Raw genomic sequence first — 19,666 nt, 5'->3', positions numbered from 1 at the left:
TGATAGAACATAGGTTAATACAAATGGGTTGAGTTGTAAGAGCTTGTTAGGAACAAGCCTAAGCTATAGGCAAGCTTTCATAATTAACAAGAAGTCTCCGTGACATTATTTTCGGGCTGGTTCTTTAAAGACAGTCTGACCAGAAAGCTTGTTAGACTTTTAGACTTGAACATACTGTATCAGACCTTGATCATGGACCCCTTAGCAATATGAAAGTAAATTTCTTGTTTAAGTCGAGCTGTCTGTGGTATTTTATTAAGTTAACTGAAGCAGACTATGACAGATACCTACCCACTCGAGGCAATGACAGTTTAGTATTACTTAATATCAACTGCAGATCTATAAATTTGTTAGATAAAGCCACAGTGGTTTGTGCCAAGTAGAAAGTAAATAAAAAGTGTTGATTTTCTCTAAAATTTAATATGACAGGCTGCTTCATGTGCCTTACACATTGACCATCTTTGGAGAGTTCGGTCAAAAAGGGCCAAGAAATAGTTACTATTATTTTAGATATTCTCTGAAAAATATTGACTTAACTTTATAAAGAATATTCTCATTAGTAGGTAGAGTTCACATTCCTTAAGGTTGGTCATTTGTTGATATCTTCCTTAGGGATTTGCTTCCTGGGATGACACCTTCAATGATTTTATTTAACACAATAAAATCTTATTTTATGCTCCAAGGAATGAGTAAGACTCAGCAATACTCAGCATAGTACTCAGCCTTGTGGCTATCGGAATAAAATTTGACAAGGGAAGACACACAGGGACACACACACACACACACACACACCCGAATGGGTCCTGGAATGAGGTTTAGAATGTTTTCTTACTTTGAAAACATCCGTTCATCTTCAGGCTTTTTAAATCCTGATTTAAAGGGAGGGGCTGGGGAAAGAACCAAGTGATATAATTGGTTAAGTCGTTATTATAGTATTATCTTTACCACCTCTTAGAATTCTAAAGAGATCTAAGAACTTCACCAAATACAATTTTATTTCTCCCATACACTTTCAGCCTCTATAATCTCAAAGGATGTAGGGGGAAAAAGGCAAGCATCTCTTAGAGGGATTTGTTTTATTGAACTGAATGAAAGCCCTAGGTCTGCACCCCAGGCCAGCAAGGTGTGACCAACTTTCCCATCCTTTGCTCCACACCTCTGTCTCCACATCCACTTGGGCTGCTGATTACCCGTTCTTTGGTTTTTATCTCCCAGGTATGTCTGCACTGGTCGTCTCCCACATTACCCTTCCCTGGCAGTTGTGCTGCTCTTAATGCTTTTGAATGGCTGTCTCGTTTAAGAGGGACTCACCTCATTCATTAAGACTACGCCCCCACCCCCGCCCCCTCTTTTCCTCTCTACTCTTTAGAGCAACCTGACCTTACCGGGCTGGAGAAGCAGCCCATCCCTTTATCCCCTTTGTACTTTGGTCTAGAAACCGTAGATTTGCAGGCAGTACTTTTTCAGCATGTCAGATCATGTTCCCGTACTACCTTTCTCAGGTGATGTAAAAATCTTTTCTATTCCCGCTTAAAATATGTTGTAAGAAATGGCGCCTACAGTGAGTGTACTCTTAGCTCTTCTAAGAATATTACATAAAACTACTAACGGCCATCTGTGAGTGTCAATTACACTGGTATTTCTGCAGCAAGTGACAGAGTCCCCTGCACCTACTATGATCACTGTTTCCCTCAGAGCCTGCACCCCCTTGTATTCCTCACCCCTGGTACTCCACTCTCCTCCCCTAAACCCCATTCCAAGCAGACCCCTTACATAGAACTTCCTCCTACAGCCCCCAGGATGGGGGGTAAAGAATTGAACTTTACTCTTTCCCATAGTCTTCTCAGCAGCACATCCTCAAATCTCTTCCCGCTTGCTGAACACGGATGGGTAAGTTCTTCACCCCCTGCTAAAAGTTGCCTAAAATCCGTGTCTGGCCCTGGTACAGCCGGGCTCTCAGACAGAGCGAGGACTGGCCACCGAGGAGCCGCGATCCCTGGCTTATTTCTAAAAGCAAGCTCGCCTCCCGGAGCGGCGGAGGGAGGCCCCGCAGAGAGCAGTGTCCGCCCGGGGGCAGCTCCGTGGGCCCTGGCCGCCACGGACGCTGCGCCGCGGCCTCCGTTCCTCGTTGGGGCGCGGCGCGGCCGAGGCCAGCGGTGGCGGCGCCCCCGGGGGATGGCGGCGGCCGGGCTCCGCCAGCAGGTGGCCCCGGGGTCCCGGCGGCGCCGCCCCCTCCGCCAGCGCGGCCCCTCCTCCCGCGGGGGCGGTCAGCGCCCCGGCCGCCGCTCCGCACCCGCCGCCGCCGCCCTCCTTCGGCTCGCCGCGTCCCCCGGGCCGCGTCCGCAGGCTGAGCCCAGGCGGGCCGCGGCGAGCACCCCGCAGCTCCGTGCCCCCGCCCGGCCCCGCTCCCGGCGGAAAGTTGGGCTGCGGCGGGCGGCGTTCGGGAAAGCGCCAGGCGTCATGAGGGGGCACCGAGGGGGCGCCTAAGACACCGGGAAGGCGGCGCCGCGCGAGGGGACAACTTCGCCCCGGACCCCGCGCCCGCAGCCCCCGGCCGGGCTCGCGGTGGTTCCTCCCGTCCCTCGGCCTCCCCCGCCGATCGAGACGCGGACCTTGGTCCCGGCGGCTCCGCGGCGGTGACACGAGCCCGCCTCAGCCGCCGCCTCAGTCTCCTGCCGTGCCGCCACCTTGCCCGCACCATGGAGTTCTCCGAGAGGAAAAGAAGCAGGAAATCCCAGAGCTTCAAACTGGTGAGCCGAGGTAAGCGGCCGGCCCGGGGACAGCGGCGGGAAGCCGGCGCCGCGCTCTCCGCGCTCTCGGCCCCGCGCGCCCCGGCCGCCCGCGGGCTTCACGCCGGGGGCGCGCCCGCCACGACCCCCTCGTCGCCGCCCGAACCCGGGGCCCCCGCGGGCCGCACACGCCCGGCCGCGGGGAAAGTTGTGCCTGAGGGGACCCATGGGGTGTTATTGTAGGTAAACAAGTCGGAGGGCACGTCAGGAAATTAGCAAACAATGACACCGGGGAGCCGAGCCCGCTCGGGGGTGCCGCCGCCGCGGCCGCCGCTGGGCTGGGGTGGCTGACGGTTTGCCTGGCCGGCAGGCCGAGCTTATACCGGGATTTGTTTTGTTTTTCTTTTTTTCCACCCACCCGGCAAAGAGAAGGAGGGGGGAGAGAAAGATGATCATTGTTCTTTTTAAGAAGAATCAGCTCATTAGGGATCCAAGCTCAAAACAGAAATTGTTGTCATACAGCATCTTTTCTAGGTGTTTTAAGACTAGATAGTATACCAGTCAGACAAGTGTCATTACAAGAAAGAAAGAAAGAAAGAAAGAAAAGGAAAAATCCATCTAGGTCCTGCCGACTAACAGGTGTATAGCACACTCTTTATGCTTTTATTTTGTCTAGGAAGGAGAAAGTTGAATAGTGTCTCCACCGGGTTCTGTTACTTACTCTAACCTTCTTCCTGATTTGAGTCTTTAAATAAAATGATGTCAACTCCAAGATAAGGAATACACCTGTCAAAATGTCGTGTGTTGCCTCTATATATAAATGGGTGACCCCGGCCCCCATGATAATGGCACAGGTCCTAATACTTAGTTTCAACCCACCCTCTGTAGGTATCTTTGAGGTCAAAGCCAAATCACTGAACCTGTCCACTTTCCTGGGTGGTTTTTATCTAGCATTGGCATCAGAGTAGAGAGGCACGTGATTATTCCAAGGGCCTGCAGAAGTCACGTGCAAGAAGATGGACATCGGAGGGTAATTTCAAGCCGGCAAGTTTTCCAGACTCAGCTAAGCTGAAAGGAGGACTCTGTAAAGCCCACTTTTCGTCATTCTGGAAATGGTTTAATTATAGACATTTTGAGGATCTGCTCCTCTGTGTTTCCCCTAATTTAGTTTTGTGCTGTTTAATGATCGAGGCCTGAAATTAGTGTGTGTATTCAAAATATTTGGCTACTCTTTCTTGGTACACCCCACCCCACCAACAAGGCCGTTGATTACTCCGTTTTTTTTGTACTTTGTAAATCTTTGGCCGGTTTGCTACAATCAGTGTGCTCCATTCAGGACTGAAGGCTGCTTTCTTATTTATGACCTCAGGCAACTTACTACTTACTCGATCTTAAAAGAGAAGGTAGTTTTGCCATATTGTCCAGTGCAATCTAAGGCAAACAACAAACAAACAAACCCACCCAAAGCTTGGATTGTGGATGAAAAGAGACATCTATTTTCACACCCGAGTGGTCCTGCTTCGTAAAGAACTTCATTGCCAAAGTGCTGTAGCTTCCACAGGAGGTCCTAAGAGGTATTTGAAAATTGGATGGACATAGTTCTTCCTTTTTTCCATTTTCTTCTTTCTTTTTAATGACGTCTGATTCTGCTGCGCAGGTGCTTTTCAGTATTTTTTTTTGCAAGATAAACTATTGCATGTTCAATAAAGAGCAGTGGTTGAATGCTAAAGATTCATTTATGTGAAAGGTAAGTATCTTGCTTCTCAAAGTATACTTTTTTTTTTGAAATAACACATCAGTATCTTTTTTTTTTTAATGTGCTTACTTTTAAGCTTGAGATTCTTTGAGTAACCTGAGTCAAGAGACAGTTCTGAGGCACACTACTGTTAATATGCTCATGAGAATGGGTTGTGGAAATACATCTGGGAAACTCCCTTGGCCTGAGGTTCGGCAAGATGTTCTTTTTCTTACAAATATATTTGCTCTCTCAAAGAAAAGAAACCTGGTAATTGCTATCTCAGGGCAAACTTAACTGTGAAAACGCTAGCCATGCATAGCCGTTGTGTAAAGTCAGAGTGATCTTTCAAGTTTCTGTACTTCACAGTGAGCAAAGTTTGAGTGGTTCCCGTTGAAGAACCCGTTGAATCTCTGCAAGAGTTCTTGAAATTGTACCTATAAATTATACATACAGAGAACGGGAGTCTTTAACTGCTTATTCTTACTTCTTGAAGCCATTGGAATTCTAATTTTCGGTTGTTTTCTTGTGCCAGATTATCACCATGAGGTGTATAAGATCTCAGAATTCAGCCACGATATTAATGGGGAGACCAAAGAGACACAACCCATTTTTTTAGGTAGGTTCCTATGTCAATTTCCCAGCAAAACAGCGTGGCATGGCCATTTGCAGCTTCAGGGGCAGGGTAGAGGGGAGAGATGGTGTAAGAACGGGAAATGTCTGCCACTGCTTAATGTATGACATTCTTTTCAAGACCTTTTATTTTACAGATTGCCAATATATCCCTTATTAACATTGCTAAAAGTTGTAATTTCAGACATAAATGTTTATTAGTGTCTGCACACAGTGCTAATTATCACTCAGTCACAGAGCCAGATGCTGACTGCGCAGTTTTGTCGCCCGTGCTCACCCCATTTCCATTGCATATTCGCTGGCATGCTTCACTGGCAAGAGTTTGTGTAATTGGGGTATTACATCTTTGACATCTGGATAACAGAAATTCAATTTCCAGGAAGCTGCTATTTGTTTGGTTTTGCTTCTGCCTTGGGTGGGATAGAGGATTAATGTGCTGTCTTATTATAATGTCCCTTCACCTCTATGGCCTGGTTGCTAATCCTGGCATGACAAAATTAAATTAAATCTTTAGTCAGAAAGCGTAAGGAGGATAAAAGTGTGATTGTCCGCCTAACCACCTTCTCGTAGTGCCAGTTGCTACCGAGCAGCGTTTTTGTTTCCTGGCTGCGTCCTTCTCACTGACATCTGTGGTCAGAGAAGAGGCCTTTCACCTGCTGCCATCCTTCCTGGTTTGCCTACCTCAGGGGCAGACAGAGCAAAGGCAGCATCCTCCAACCCTTCTGACAAGTGCCGGAGCCTGTTTGCCAGGTGTAGTGTGGGCATAAAGTACATACATGAAGAATCTTGCCTGTCAGTTGGTACCTGCAGCCTTTGAGCCCCAAATCAAACTGTCCAGGATGCTCCTCTCAAAGTGCTAACCAGGCACAGTATGGGATAAACAGTGACATTTGGCTTCAACTTTGCCCCTCCTGGACTCTACAACCCCAGGTAGTAGTAGGTCGAGAGCCAGGTGCTGCATAGCCAGGAAGCAGACAATGTGAAGAAGCCAGCGTGTGAGGGCTTGAGAGCAAGGACCAGAACTACCCAGTGACTGGGGATGGGTATACTTGTGGCTGAATTGCTGCCTAGACCCAGATTGACACTTTTTTCTGATGGAAACATTTTAACATCTGGAGAGTGTAGTGTGTTTTCTCTCTGTTTTGGTCTAAGGAAGGGAAAGGGAGCAGAAGTGCAAAGGGCCAGGCAGAAGTCACACGTAGAAAGGTGAAATCGAGGAACATGAGCAGTTCCCACCATAAGGATCATAGTAAGATAGAATATTCCCAAGGCCAGCACCACCCCTGTTGACTGTTATGAGCACTGAACAGCAAAATCAAGAGAGACACTGTGGCTCAGAAAGAGACGTGTCTCCTTTTGGGCTCTCTTCAGAGCACTAACCTGGGTCCGATGAGTCCTTTAAGGACCACTCAAGAAAATGAATTTGCCTTCTGCTAAAATTTTACATTTTTCATGGAAGTGGAGCACCATGTTCTGGATTTAGTTCTTGTGCGGCAAAGGCCTCCGGTAAACTCATTCCTATTAGTGGCTTGAAGAATAGTGGTTAGATAGTAATCAAATTGTGAGGCTGGAAGAACAATGAAGAGTGGGGTGGGATTCAGTAAGATGCAAGCTCTTGAACAGGGCAAATGTTCTTCCTCATCTGAACTGAAGCTAAAAGAATACCCTTAAAGAAGCAGGCGTGGAGTGGGGCTCATCTTGAAAGTGGTTTGTAGAGGCCTTTGACAGCAAGAGCTTAGAGATGAGTAAGTACCTCTTCTGGGGAAGATCAGATATGGTTCCCAAAGACCCCCCGGGTCAGTTAAGAAGTGCAGAGATTTGGAAACATGATTTCTAGAGCAAGAAAAGGCTCCAGATAACATCTGAAATTCAGGATTTTGTTGTTCACTGTGTTACAGTTTGTTACTTTTCTTAAAACATAGATTTATATGGCTTATCTCATAAAGTGCTGTAACCTGTTCCTAATATCACCTAGGGTGTGGATCTAGGAGAGTCTGATACTTAAGTACTTGAGAACTAACTGTATACCTGTAGAGAGACCTAGTGCACAGCTCCCAATTGGCATAGGGCTTTCTGTATTCAGACACGTGTGTTCTCTGTAACACTCTGCATCTAAAGATTTAAATATGTGTCTCAGGGGACTAGAGAGTACCCCTAGAGTTTGGCAGCGCTTCCCACATCAAATCTATTTCTTTGGAATATTTTTAAGCAGCTAACTAATGTAATAATATCCAGCATGGTAAAGGAGCTCTCTAGAATGATGGCTTGTGTGAGTGCTTTGGGAATTACTCACGTGTTTTTGATTTGATTAAGGGTTATAAGAGGTAACTTTACCCTGTGGACTTTGACTTTCTGAAGGCAGCTCTATGAAACTACAGTGAAGATCTGAGCACGGTTTGAGGAAAACAACTTATTTAACCAACTCAACAAGTGTTTCTGTGAGGACATACTGTGAGCTGAGCACCTTTCCTGGAATGTGAGTGGGATCAGAAATGAACAGGACAGGGGCCCTGCTCTGTGGACTGATGTCCTTTGGGGGATGTAGGGATGAGACCGTTCTGGAAGCAGTGATGTGCACTACGCAGCCATCACAACAGTGGATGTTTGAGTGGAGCGTGCAAGGCTCTTTATGCGAATGTTCTCATCTGTAACTACGTCACCATCCTCATTTTTGGCTTGGGACAAACACTCCACTGCCAGTCTCTCTCTTCCTGAACAGTAATCAAATGGCAGTTGGAAAGGAACAGAGAAAAGGAGCAAGAGCAGGGTGGAAAAGTGGGGTGGGGAGCTAGACCTTGAACTACAGAGATTTGCATAAGCAGAAGATTCCTGGTGGGAAGGGTGGTACTGGCCAGCACAGAGTGATAAGCAGATAGGCATCTTTACGGTTGGACCTTAAGTGAGTGTTGCGCTTTAGTTTGGAGAGTGTTTTCTGTTATCTGAGAATGATCAGGACAGTTGTTCCTCCTGTAATAATGGGAGTAAAGCTCAGAGCGACAGGAAGGCCACTTGTGGCAGAACCTAACTTCCTCTCTGCCAAACCAAGTCAGGGATTATTGAGGCTTCTGCTCCTAAGAAGACGCTTTTTTAATGAGACAGTTTATTCTTTGTAACAGTGATACATAAATTAAGTGAAGTCCCTTTTTATACTTTAGATTTTCATTTACTCTTGTGGTATAGCAATCTAAGGCATATTTTTTCAGATGTATAGTCCCATTACTTCATTCATTTAGTAAATATTTCTTGAGCTCCAAATGCATTTGTGCCAAGCCCTGTTTGTGTTGTTCTTTTTCATATTTCATTCAATAACCTAGGTTTCAGCAGATGAAGTACATGGTTCAGTAGTGATGCTGTTTGATTGGTGTCCAGATCTCTGATTTGTAATCTCTTTCCTTTTTTTTTTTTTTTTTTTTTGGTTTTTCGAGACAGGGTTTCGCTGTGGCTTTGGAGCCTGTCCTGGAACTAGCTCTGTAGACCAGGCTGGTCTCGAACTCACAGAGATCCGCCTGCCTCTGCCTCCCGAGTGCTGGGATTAAAGGCGTGCGCCACCACCGCCCGGCTTTGTAATCTCTTTCTTAATGAGAACTGCTGCGACCGCGGGCTCCAGAAGCTCCTCAGAGAACACAGAATTCCACACAGCTCTTCAAGCTAGGAATTCAGTCCTTGACCACAGCCAAGTGCTCCTCCCTGGGACAGCCACTTGAGTAGCCTGGGTCCCACCTCAAAAAAAGGAAAGAGCCTTTGGTGGTTCATCATATAGCATGCCAAGAATGGATGTAACCATGGGGTCAAAGGAATCAAGAAAACAGAAAAAGGCAGAGCCCTTAAATGCTAGCATTTGGAATCTAAAATGCTTTGCTTCTCCCTCTCAGTCTCTGAAGCTGCCCCTTTTTCACATGAGTGCTTCTCTTTCTTGACGGTACAGTGAGGGAGCATCTCTGTCTGCCAGGAATATGGCCAATGTAGGTACCACTTAGCAAAAGCCAGATGCAGTATAATGCTAAGAACTTCATATGTTATTCCACTCACTGTCCAGATAAAAGTACTGTCATTCCTATTCCTAGGAGAATCTGAGAGTTTACAGAGTTGCTCGGTGGGAGGACTAGGCTGTAAACCAGTGTGTCTCCCCTCAAAACCTGCCCTTGACCACATGGTGTGCTTAGTCAGATGTACTCCCCTGCAGGGGCCCCCAGCTTGTACTGCTGACAGAAGGAAAGCAGAGCTGCTCCAAGAAGGGTGACGGAGACCCAGAGAACCTCACACGCTCCATAATCCTGCGTCTCTAGCTTGGAGTGCTGTGGTCATTGTTAAGTAAACCTGGAACCCCATGTTTCCTAAGATTGCAATCAGTAGCAAAATGTGATTATACTCTAGACTCCCCAAAAGACTTAAGAAGCACTTGCAACCTGCTTCGCTGTTAGAAAGTCACCTGTGTATATAAGCTATATTGTAGCTTTGGGTGCAGACTTGTCATTCTTAAGCTGCTGCTGGCTTCCTAGAGCTGGGGGCATTTGTAGTTAGTCTACTTATCTCACTGCTTTCACTAATCCCGGAATTACTACCACAACTAGACTAGGAAGTAGACCTTGGTCTTCCTCCTGTTTTTTTTTTTTTTTTTTTTTTTTTTTTTTTTTTTTTTTTTTTACAAATGAGAGGTTTATCTCGTAGATAAAAGTGACTTGCATAAAGCTGTACTGTAGTATTGGTCGTATTTAAAATCAGGTCTCTTGACACCTGCTCTGAGGTCTTTTTTGCCTCTACTCCTTTCTTCACTCCTCCACTCTGCTCATGTGAGCTGCTCTGACAGAGTAACTCTTCTCTGCAGGGACTGTAGACTCCAGTTTGTTTCTTATAACTGATCATTCAGCATCCATAGTCCAGTCCTGCCAGCACCTCCCTGCCCCCAAATGCCTGCTCCCCAGCAAGTGGGACTTCTGCAGATGAAGATGGGCACCCGAAGTATGAGGTCATTTGTTGCTAAGAGTTGGAGGAGCTCAGGAACCACTGTGGAAGAGAGGGTTGTTGTCTCCTGTATGCTCGGCACTTTCAGGCTGTCCTGTTTGAACTCACACTGCTTCTGAGAAGACGTTTCCATTTGCAGATGAGAGAAGAGGGTCTGTAGAAGTGTTTACTCACCCCGAGTTATGGAGCCAGTAACGAGCTTGCTTTGACTGTGGTCTGGCCAGATTCTTTCTGCTTCTGCTTCGTGGAGAGAGCATGGCTCATCCTCCTCATCTTCCTGCTCATTGTCTTCCTAGTTTACCTTTCCATTCTTCTCTTCTGTCTTACTCTCACTGAAAAAAATGTTCTATGTCGAACTGGCCTCTTCTCATAGCCCCTGAAACTCCTTGAATTCTTGTCTCTGCTTTATCACCATGGCTGCTTCTGCAGTCTCCACTCTCCTCTACCATGCCTTGTCCCCTGTCCAGGCTCCTAACAACATCCTATCTGTCCTGATGGTGTTTAAAGTTCAGTTCCATTATTGCCTTGGCCACAAGCCTTTTCAGTTTATAGTACAGCAGGTACTATAGGTTCAGAAAACTTCAGTTCGATCTCTGGGTTAGCAGTCAGTGGCACCTTGAGGGGCTGAAGAGATGGCTCAGGGTTTAAGAGCACGGGCTGCTCTTGCAGAGAACCCAGTACCCACGACTCTCATGGCCATCTGTAACTCCAGTTCCAGGGATCTGACCTCCTCTTCTGGCTTCCACAGATGCTGCATGCATGTGGTGCACAGATATACATGCAGGCAAAACACCCACACACATTTTAAAAATAAAATTAAAACAATTAATGGCATCTTGAATAAAGCTCTTGAGGAATTTTCTTTATCTCCTGTGATGGAGTAATAGTGCCTGCCAAGCTACTTCATCAGATTCTTCTTCAGCATATGGAGTCCTAAATCACGTCCTTTCGAACTGGAAGGCACTATGCTCTTAATTTATATTATTCCCTTTCCCTAGCTCCTTCCAAATCCAAAGTGTTTTTCTTTTGAATGGTTTACTACCGAAGATCAACATCAGTCAGTCCTTTCCAGTACTTTCTGGGCAGTAGTGGCATGCGGCTTTAGGCAGAGCAGGTGGATCTCTTTGAGTTCAAGGCTAGTCTGGTCTACAAAGGGAGTTCCAGGACAGTCAGTGCTGCTACACAGAGAAACCCTGTCTTGACAAAACAAAACAAAACAAACAAACAAACAGAAAAACCCAGTACTTTCCATCTTTATTTTTGTGCCTGGCTTTATTGTGGTCTAAGAAACCGAGCAGATCCTTCTCCAGCCCTGTTTTTAACAGTTGTCACATCAAACTGTTTGTCTGTTTCCACTACCTCTCCTAATCTGTCCTGATGTCGCTTGTCTAGTCCTAGAGGCAAGCGTGGCCTGGATTCCTCTTCGAATCCTCAGAAGCACTCAGTATAGTGCTGTGTTTATAATGGTGCTTACCTGGGAAGTCTTGGGACTCTCATTTAATATGTGGATGTTTCAGACACTGTTACATCATACTGAAGAAGAATCATCTTAAAATGCACTACTTTATTGCAACTTTTGCATCAGCTGATAAACCAAACTTCAGTGTTTCACAGAACCTCTTTGAAGAGGTGCTTGTATTCTACCAGGCTATCTTAGTTACTCTCTGTTGCTGTGATAAACACCATAACCAAGGCAACTCATAAAAAAGAAAATATTTAGCTGGGAGATGGTGACACACGCCTTTAATCTCAACACTTGGGAGGCATAGGCAGGCAGATCTCTAAATTCAAGGCTATTCTGGTCTACATAGTAAGTTCCAGGGCAGCCACGGCTACACAGAGAAACCCTGTCTTGAAAAACAAACAAACAAAAAGAGAAAGTACTTAATTGGGGACTTGCTATGGTTTCAGAGGGTTGGTCCATGGTCGTCATGGACGGGAAGCATAGTGGCAGGCAGGTATGGTAACTGAGAGCTTACATCCTGACCCTCAGTCAGCTCTTCCTGGCTTGAAACCTCCAGAGTGGCACCTCCTCCAACAAGGCCACAGCTCTTAATGCTTCCTACACAGTCCACCAATCGGGAACCACACATCCAAACATATGAGCCTATGGGTGACCATTACCATTCAAACCACCACACATGTTAAAGCTAAAATTTGGGTTTTCTGATGTTGGTCTGTGAGATACAGTTTGTAATATCTTCTTTTTAAAAGTCCAGAAAAGTTCAAACAGAAGAGAAGCTTGCAAGTAAAAGTCAGTATCATGTTGAAAACTGAAATTGAAAGGCCATGTGATCTGCTTGTGTTGATCCTTGCCATGACACTGGAATCATTTTATAGAGGCAAAGTTCCCTAGATAATACTTACCCATTAATACTGGGTCTAACTCGGTCGTTCTCAGAGTCTACACTAAGCAGGTTTTTAGTTAAAGAAAATAAAGCTGTACATTGTACAATCCCAACAATAAGCCTGTCATCCGTTACCTTTCTGGGGGAAGACAGGCCATGAGCACAGCTACTCAAGTCACACCTTCCCAGGGGTGCCCTACAAGGGACAGGTGAGACTGACATCACCTGCACCCACTCTTGAGGACCCACACGGGGCAGGGTCTGTCCTGAGGAAGGTTGCAGTTCTCGTGTAGACTCGGTGTCTAGGTGAGAAGTGGAGATGTCACATTACTTCTCCTACCCTGGATGTGAATCAGTCATTATAAAATGTCCTTGAAGGGGAGAGTCCAAGACACATTGATAGTTTCTCCTTCCCACTTCCCATGGCAATATGCTTAGACAAAAAAAAAAAAAAAAAGTATTATGAGCTTCTGTAAGAAAAGTAAAGATTCTGGAGCATTGTATTTTGCATCTTAAAGTTAAAAATAGACCTAGGACGTTGATACAGGAAACCTGTTATTCTTGTAAGTAACAGATTATTGGAGAGAAAACAACCTCGAAAGGGATCCAATAGCAGCAGCAGCAACAGCAGCACTGGGGAGACAGCCTGGGCATGCCAGAAGCCCAAACATGGAGTAGCTGATCCAGGAGACACCTTTAGTTTTCTTCTAGTATCCCACACACCTTGGCTTGCTACCCTGTCCGACACTGCCCTTCATTTAATGCCTTCTTGTCAAGGCCTACACTCCTTTGCATGGCCCGGTCCCCTTACAAACTGTGCCTCCTTCCCATTTATTCTCAGCCCCACACTCAGCAGGACCAGCCACTTTTCACTCCTACAAGGGGCCTGCTTCCTCAGACTGTAGGCCGTGCACTTTGTCACCGCTCCTTGCCACCCATCTTCCTCTCTCACTGGTTCTCTCTGCCATTCCTGAAGCTTCCTCTATGCGCACTCTCCTGCCTCTGCCCTGCAGCATTCCTGAGACCCCTATTTAAGTAGAAACATAAGTAGTTTATCCATGGACCTCTCCTACTACATCGTAGACTAAGGGTCAGCTCTGCCCAGAACATCAACGGCTGTTTGGTGAATGAAGGAAAAAAAAAAAAAGAGTCTGATTTTAAACTTGGCTTGAAGTGAAACCTCCAATTTAAAACTTTGTTATTCAACTCTTTGACCTCTTAAAAGTTCTTATCCTGGTGATATATTTAGTAACTAACTGGACCTCTCATTTCGTAAGTAAAATATGTCAATCCCAACAATGGGATGTTTAGTTTTAATTGAGTATATTTCCTATTTCACTAGGTTAATAAGAGCCCCCCATTCTTGTCCTATCTCTCTGAAACAGGATGCAGTTTGTGACCCTGTGTGTTAGCCGCCTTCTACCTCCATGGCTTTAGATACTCACACCACTTGGGGAGGTGTCCCTGAAATATTGCAGTGCATATTCCTGAGCTATCCATTGCTGGTCTCAGTCTGGAGCGACCTCTTCCACCCTCTGTGTGGTTCTCCTTTATTTATCATTCCAGGTTCATCTTAAATCTCTTTAAGGGCAACACTTCTGATTTTAAATGCTTACTGTTTTCCTATTGCAGGACAAATACAAATTTGGTACAGGACAGACTCTTAATAAACCATTGTTGTTGTTTTTCGAGACAGGGTTACTCTGTGTAGCCTTGACTGTCCTGGAACTCGCTCTGTAGACCAGCTAGCCTCAAACTCATAGAGATTCGCCTGCCTTTGCCTCCCAAGTGCTGGGATTAAAGGCGTGTGCCACCACCGCCAGCTTTAATAACCGTTCTTGAGTGAAGGAGTACCACATTGAAGCCTGCTAACTGTAATTTCCTACCAATCGTCAGCTAATCTGCGTGAGATTGAGCAGAGACAGTTTCTTGCCTAGGAATGTCCCCTGCAGTAGTGCAGGAGGTCTTCATTCCATCCGTAACATGTTGGCAGCATAAATACACATACATGTCAGTAGATCCTATCCACATGTTATAACAGTCAAATGTGCCTCCTACATATGTGACCTACAGCATAGTCCTTAGCAGGCCATTGGTGTGGGATACTCTTTTGTGCACAATTTAGCTTTGAACGGAAAAAAAAATAAGAAAGGAAAAAAAACCTGCAGTTGTGCAGCACTAGGCAGGTCTGTCATTGTGGGGCAGTCATAGGACTTATTTGCAAAGCTAGGATGCTCCAACACTGGTTTGATCCAGTCTCCTTGTCCACCGTTTCCTATGTGCTGTCTTGGTGGAAACCTTGTTGTGGGGCACAGCACTACCCCGTTCCCATCAGCTGACTGAGCACTCTTGCCTTGGTTGTTTGGTTGTTGTCTTATCCTTCTCTGTCTGTCTGTCTCACAAATGAGAGGCTGTGATGAACAGAGAGAGACGGAAGGCACATTCTGTTGATGGTCAGGTTACTGTGCTTCCTTTCTGTACAAAAGACGGCTTATTACATGTGTACTTGACAATGTACTTAAAATCATCGCAAAGTTGAGACAGATTTTCTTCCCTATTCTAGACAATCAGTATCCTTGTAAATAAGAATCCATAAAATTGCTCTCTGAGTATAACATTTTTTTTCCACACATGCACAAGTATGCTGTGTTATTTGAGTTCCAAGGGTTTTATAATGTTTTTTACTTGGAAATCAAATTTTATATCTGAAAGGTTAATGGAGAAAACTAATTATGCTATCTGGTAACCAAATGTGTGATGAGACATTTGTCTCTGTAATTAACAGCAAGGAACTTTTATGGTTTCATAAAATCGAGTGCTACACGGAGTATGCTGTGAGCATTTGTTTGGACGAGGTGTCCAAAGCAGAGAGATGTTTATGGATGATATAAAGTTGAACTGAAATGGAATGCAGGTGTCTGCGCATCTTACAGCGTTTCTCATTGTTGAAGCAGAAGCCAGAAGATTAATAACTTTACTTTGTCATGATAAAATAAGTAATGTGTTCTTGGAACAGTGGTACGGTACATAAGTTACTCAGTAATTCCAAGAATTTATTCTGTTCCAGGAATAATATCCTTAACAATTTATTTTTTACAGAAAAAGTGGATGCAACATAATAGACTATGAAGTTGCGTATGTGGTTAATGGAATTGTATCTCAAACATAACTTCACGCCTACATATAAGATGTACAGAATCCCACAAAAATGCAAGGTTAAGATACAACTAAAAAGTACAAAGTCAGAGGAGGCAGAACTTAAGGTTCTTCCATTAACACTAACTCATTCTCATCGCACATATATAATTTTTTCGATTACAGCAAGACTTTAATGGGCACCTTAGTATGCACTGCATGAACCGTGGCTGGGGAGCTGCTGCCATGGAACACAGCTTTAGGATTTCTCCACAGAATGCTCCTCTGGAAGGGAGAGCCTGGTGCTGGAACACCAGGGCACCAGCCATGTGTGCCCTCTCTTGACCCCACTCTCCCTGGGTTACTTTGGCCATTCTCCATTTGTCAAGTAGAGGGATCTTTTTCTGACATCTTCCACCTTGGATGGATCTATTTCTTCCCCTAGTGAAAAGCTTTTTTCCCTTGGGAAAAGCTTCCTCCGTAAGACAAGGTTGGGCAGAGGTGCCCGGTGGTCCTGCTTGTCACCCGTGCTTGCTCGATAGGAAGGAAATGTTCTTTCGAAGATGCAACACCTGCCAGCTTACTTCTTTTTTTTTTAATCTATTTTCTGTGCATTGATATTTTGCCCTGGGTGTTGGGTCCCCTAGAACTAGAATTACAGACAGTTGTGAGCTACCATGTGAGTGCTGGGAATTGAACCTGGGTCCTCTGGAAGAGCAGTCAGTGCTGCTGAGCCATCTCTCCAGCCCCTGGCAGTTTACTTCTTATAGATCAGTTTTTGAAAGCTTTCCTTAACTGAATCTTCCTAACATATCTGTTAATATAATTTATTTTGTATTCATTTCGTGGCTGTCTATTGAACCGCCACTAATGCCAGGCTAAAAGATGTTTCACCCACTGGGTTGAGATGAGGGAAGTAAGGGCACTGTGGGTACTCAGAGCAGCAGAGACCCCAGGGTACTCAGAAACATGGCCGTTTTGGAAGGGGCCTTTTCTTTCCGTTTAGTTGTTTAAGCCATTCCGGTGTGTGCAAACCAGTGGGGCTCTGTGTCTGTGTCTGTTTCTCGTGTCTTCCCTTGCACTCTTGTCCTTCTGTGTGTTTATTTTGTTCTGCTCTAATGTGTTAGTTATGTTTTATCTTATATTTTATCCAAGGGGCTGAGCGTTCAGAGAGATCATGGCATCGTAGGAACAGAAACATGGAGGAGCTTCAGAACTGCTGGAAGGCCTTCATTTTATACATAAAGCGATGGGCCTGCTGGCTGGATGTGACAGTTACTAACTAATTAGATTCTGATTGAATTGTTCTGAAGGGAGGCAGACATTACCTATGTGATCCTAGTGTTCAGACAGACCTGAATGCCACTGCCAGAGATATTGGGGGGCAGGTGGCAGGAACCAAGTCTACAGACTGAATGCCACTTCCGTAGATATCAGGAGAGAGGTGGCAGGAACCAAGACTCCAGAAAGCAGCAAGGAGGCCAGACAGAGAAGCCAGTGAGCCATGTTGAGGAGCTGGGGCTTCATTCTAATGGTTTTGGCATTTCATAGGAGTACATGGAATAATTAGATTTGCATTTTTGAAAGAGCCCACTAAAGTCAGGGTGGAATAACTGGAGAAGGGTGGCACTGAGGCCTTTGTGTAGAAGCCTCGAGTAATAATAGGAATGAAGTTGTAGTAGTGATGGGGAAGCATCCTAAAGTAAGTGAGAAATGACAAGAAACAGAGCTTAATGATTCAGTGACTGGAGGAGGACAGAGAAGAGGAATAGTTCCCCGGTTTCTGGCTTGAACAGCTAAGTTTGCTAAGACTTGGAGATAGGCTCAGTTATAGCAAAATAAAGCTGGAGCTATGATATTAAGATTGATTTTGCGATGTCTAAGAGAGGTTGTTGTCTAATACACAATTGAATAAATAGGTCTGGGGCCCTGAAGTGAAATGTGCACTGGAGTTCTGTATACACATGGTTAGTAGAGACCAGAGAGAATCACTCACTCCAGAAAGAATGTGGAGGACAGAAAGACACCTGGACAGGTGCCCTGAAAAACTAAGGCATCAAAGGCAGTGCTTTGCATACCAGTGGTTTTGACATAGAAATGGGTTGTGATATCAATTTAGTGGGTTATCGTTAGCACTGAGAACAGTAACCAGCAGCAGCAGCTAGTTATAAACAGAAAAATAAATAAATAGAAAATGTCAGAGTGCATTGCTTGCAAGCATAACGAATTACTGAAATTCATGAAACTGTCATCACGTTTGTGTGTTTGCTGTCCATGTTCTAAGTTGTCATGGAAATGTTTCTTACTTGAACCCTGCCATGAAGTTGGGAAGCTACTTATTTAAGCTGCCATTGCTTAACTCTAGGGACTTCCCACTAGTCTTACAGGCTGCCACTCCAGGTTCCTCTGGATGCAAGGCTACCCGAATTCATGAGATCTTAAAGGAAAAGGCTGCACGTGTGACCTGTTCTCATCATCATCTCTATTATTTACATTGAAAACAAAACTGTGTAACAGCATGTGTATTTAACTTGCAACATTTTAATTTTTTTAATTACTGAAGAAATGTGATTCAGCCAGTACTCAGTCATATTCACATTTAGCTGATCCATGATGTCGATACGGAAATTAACATCTTGGGAAACAGAGATTTGCACTGTGTATTAGAGCTTTCTCAGAAGAGTTCTGTACAGTAGATTAGAGGATCAGCATTTCAAATTATATTGAAAAGACTGTTTCTTTCCAAACAGTAAGTTATGAATATTTCATCTCACTGACTGAAGGCAAGGTTTTTTATTTACATTACTATAGGTATTCAGAAGCATCTCATTTTGCTTCTGTGTGTGAGTTTATTGTTGCTTTTGGTGTGTTTTGCCTTTGCAGTGCTGTGAATTGGAGACAATCTTGTTATTTTTTGTCCTATTGTATTATCAGTGTTTTTCTACATAGGTCATAGAATAACTAACATAAATACATTCAGATTCATTCTACTTTTACCAATAAAACATTGTCTTTCATAAAACCAACAGGTTTATATGAATCAAGTTTCTAATTTAAAAGGAAATGTATGAGTCTCACTGTTCTTAGTCTGGAGTAGCACAGCCAAGTCAGACCCATAAAGATGCTCCTCTAAGGAGTCCATTGCTACCACCATGTAAGCTGACATAAAAATGGTCAAGGTGCAAAACTGCATCCGGATTATGTGACAGAAACTTCCCGGATAGCACATAGCATGACCTCGACAGAGAACCCACTGTCTACTTGAGTGAAGCACATGGACCTAGACCCTGGCGCCATCCAGTTCAGTTCTCTAAGGCATCCGCTAGCTTCTCCTGAGGAAAGTCAGATACCAGAGTCGGAAACTCTCAGCTTATTCTCGGCTGAGCAGGTGTGCCTGACTCTGCTGCCACTGCACATCTCAGGGTAGCCGTGAATGCTCTTCAGCACGTTCTAGATGCTAATATTATGTTGTAAAGCCAGCATCTTGGACACTCCTGAAGATTATACTTGCTAGAGGGCTTAGGACAGTGGTTCTCAACCTTCCTAGTGCTGTGGCCCTTTAATACAGTTCCTCATGTTGTGGTGGCTCCCAACCATAAAATCATTCTCATTGCAACTTCATAACTAATTGTGCTACTGTTATGGATCGTAATGTAAATATCTGATATGCAGGATATCGGATAGGCAACCCCCAAGGGAGTTGTGACCGCAGGTTGAGAACTCCTGGCCTAGGACATAGTAAAAGTTATATAGAAAGTAACCTAAGCATTATTTCCCCTATATGCATATAAATTCCTTTATAAATCACACAATTTTTGTGGGATTTCAGTGGAAGGTGATCTCAAGAACATATTCCACGAGTTGCAAACTACGGCACTCCCCAGAGCCGTTCTTTCCCAGCTCTCTTTGCTGTGCTCCCTAGCCTTTTCTGCCTAACTCCATTGTGATGTTTTCATTCCCAGAGCTATTCTACGTACTGGTTGCCTTATACCAAAAGTACCAAGGGTGTGTGCGTGTGTGTGTAATTTTTCTTCAAAAAAATAATGCATATTTGAAAATTCTTTTGAAAGTTAAAGTTTGTGAAGCTGGAAATGGGGGTAAAACATAAAGGATCCAATTGCCAT

At 44.7% G+C, this 19,666-nt stretch overlaps 1 protein-coding gene across 2 annotated transcripts in view; it reads left to right on the top strand.

Annotated features, from left to right (window-relative positions):
• Positions 1 to 2,324: 2,324 nt before the first annotated feature.
• Positions 2,325 to 19,666, top strand: part of Bend7 (BEN domain containing 7) — an 81,942-nt gene continuing 64,600 nt past the window's right edge. Inside the window, exons 1-2 of one of the 2 annotated variants that reach the window (XM_041630898.1) lie at positions 2,325 to 2,760; positions 5,000 to 5,083. In XM_041630898.1, the coding sequence (XP_041486832.1) occupies positions 2,700 to 2,760; positions 5,000 to 5,083 (145 nt within the window). In that variant the 5' untranslated portion in view covers positions 2,325 to 2,699. The remainder of the gene's footprint in view (positions 2,761 to 4,999; positions 5,084 to 19,666) is intronic. The other variant, XM_041630899.1, reaches the window with a different exon arrangement.

Source organism: Microtus oregoni, unplaced genomic scaffold, assembly GCF_018167655.1.
Source record: "Microtus oregoni isolate MIOR12 unplaced genomic scaffold, Mior012 000035F_ref0000213, whole genome shotgun sequence".
NCBI lineage: Eukaryota > Metazoa > Chordata > Mammalia > Rodentia > Cricetidae > Microtus > Microtus oregoni.
The sequence above is the reverse complement of the archived record's forward strand: the minus strand, read 5'-3'. Positions and strand labels throughout refer to the sequence as shown.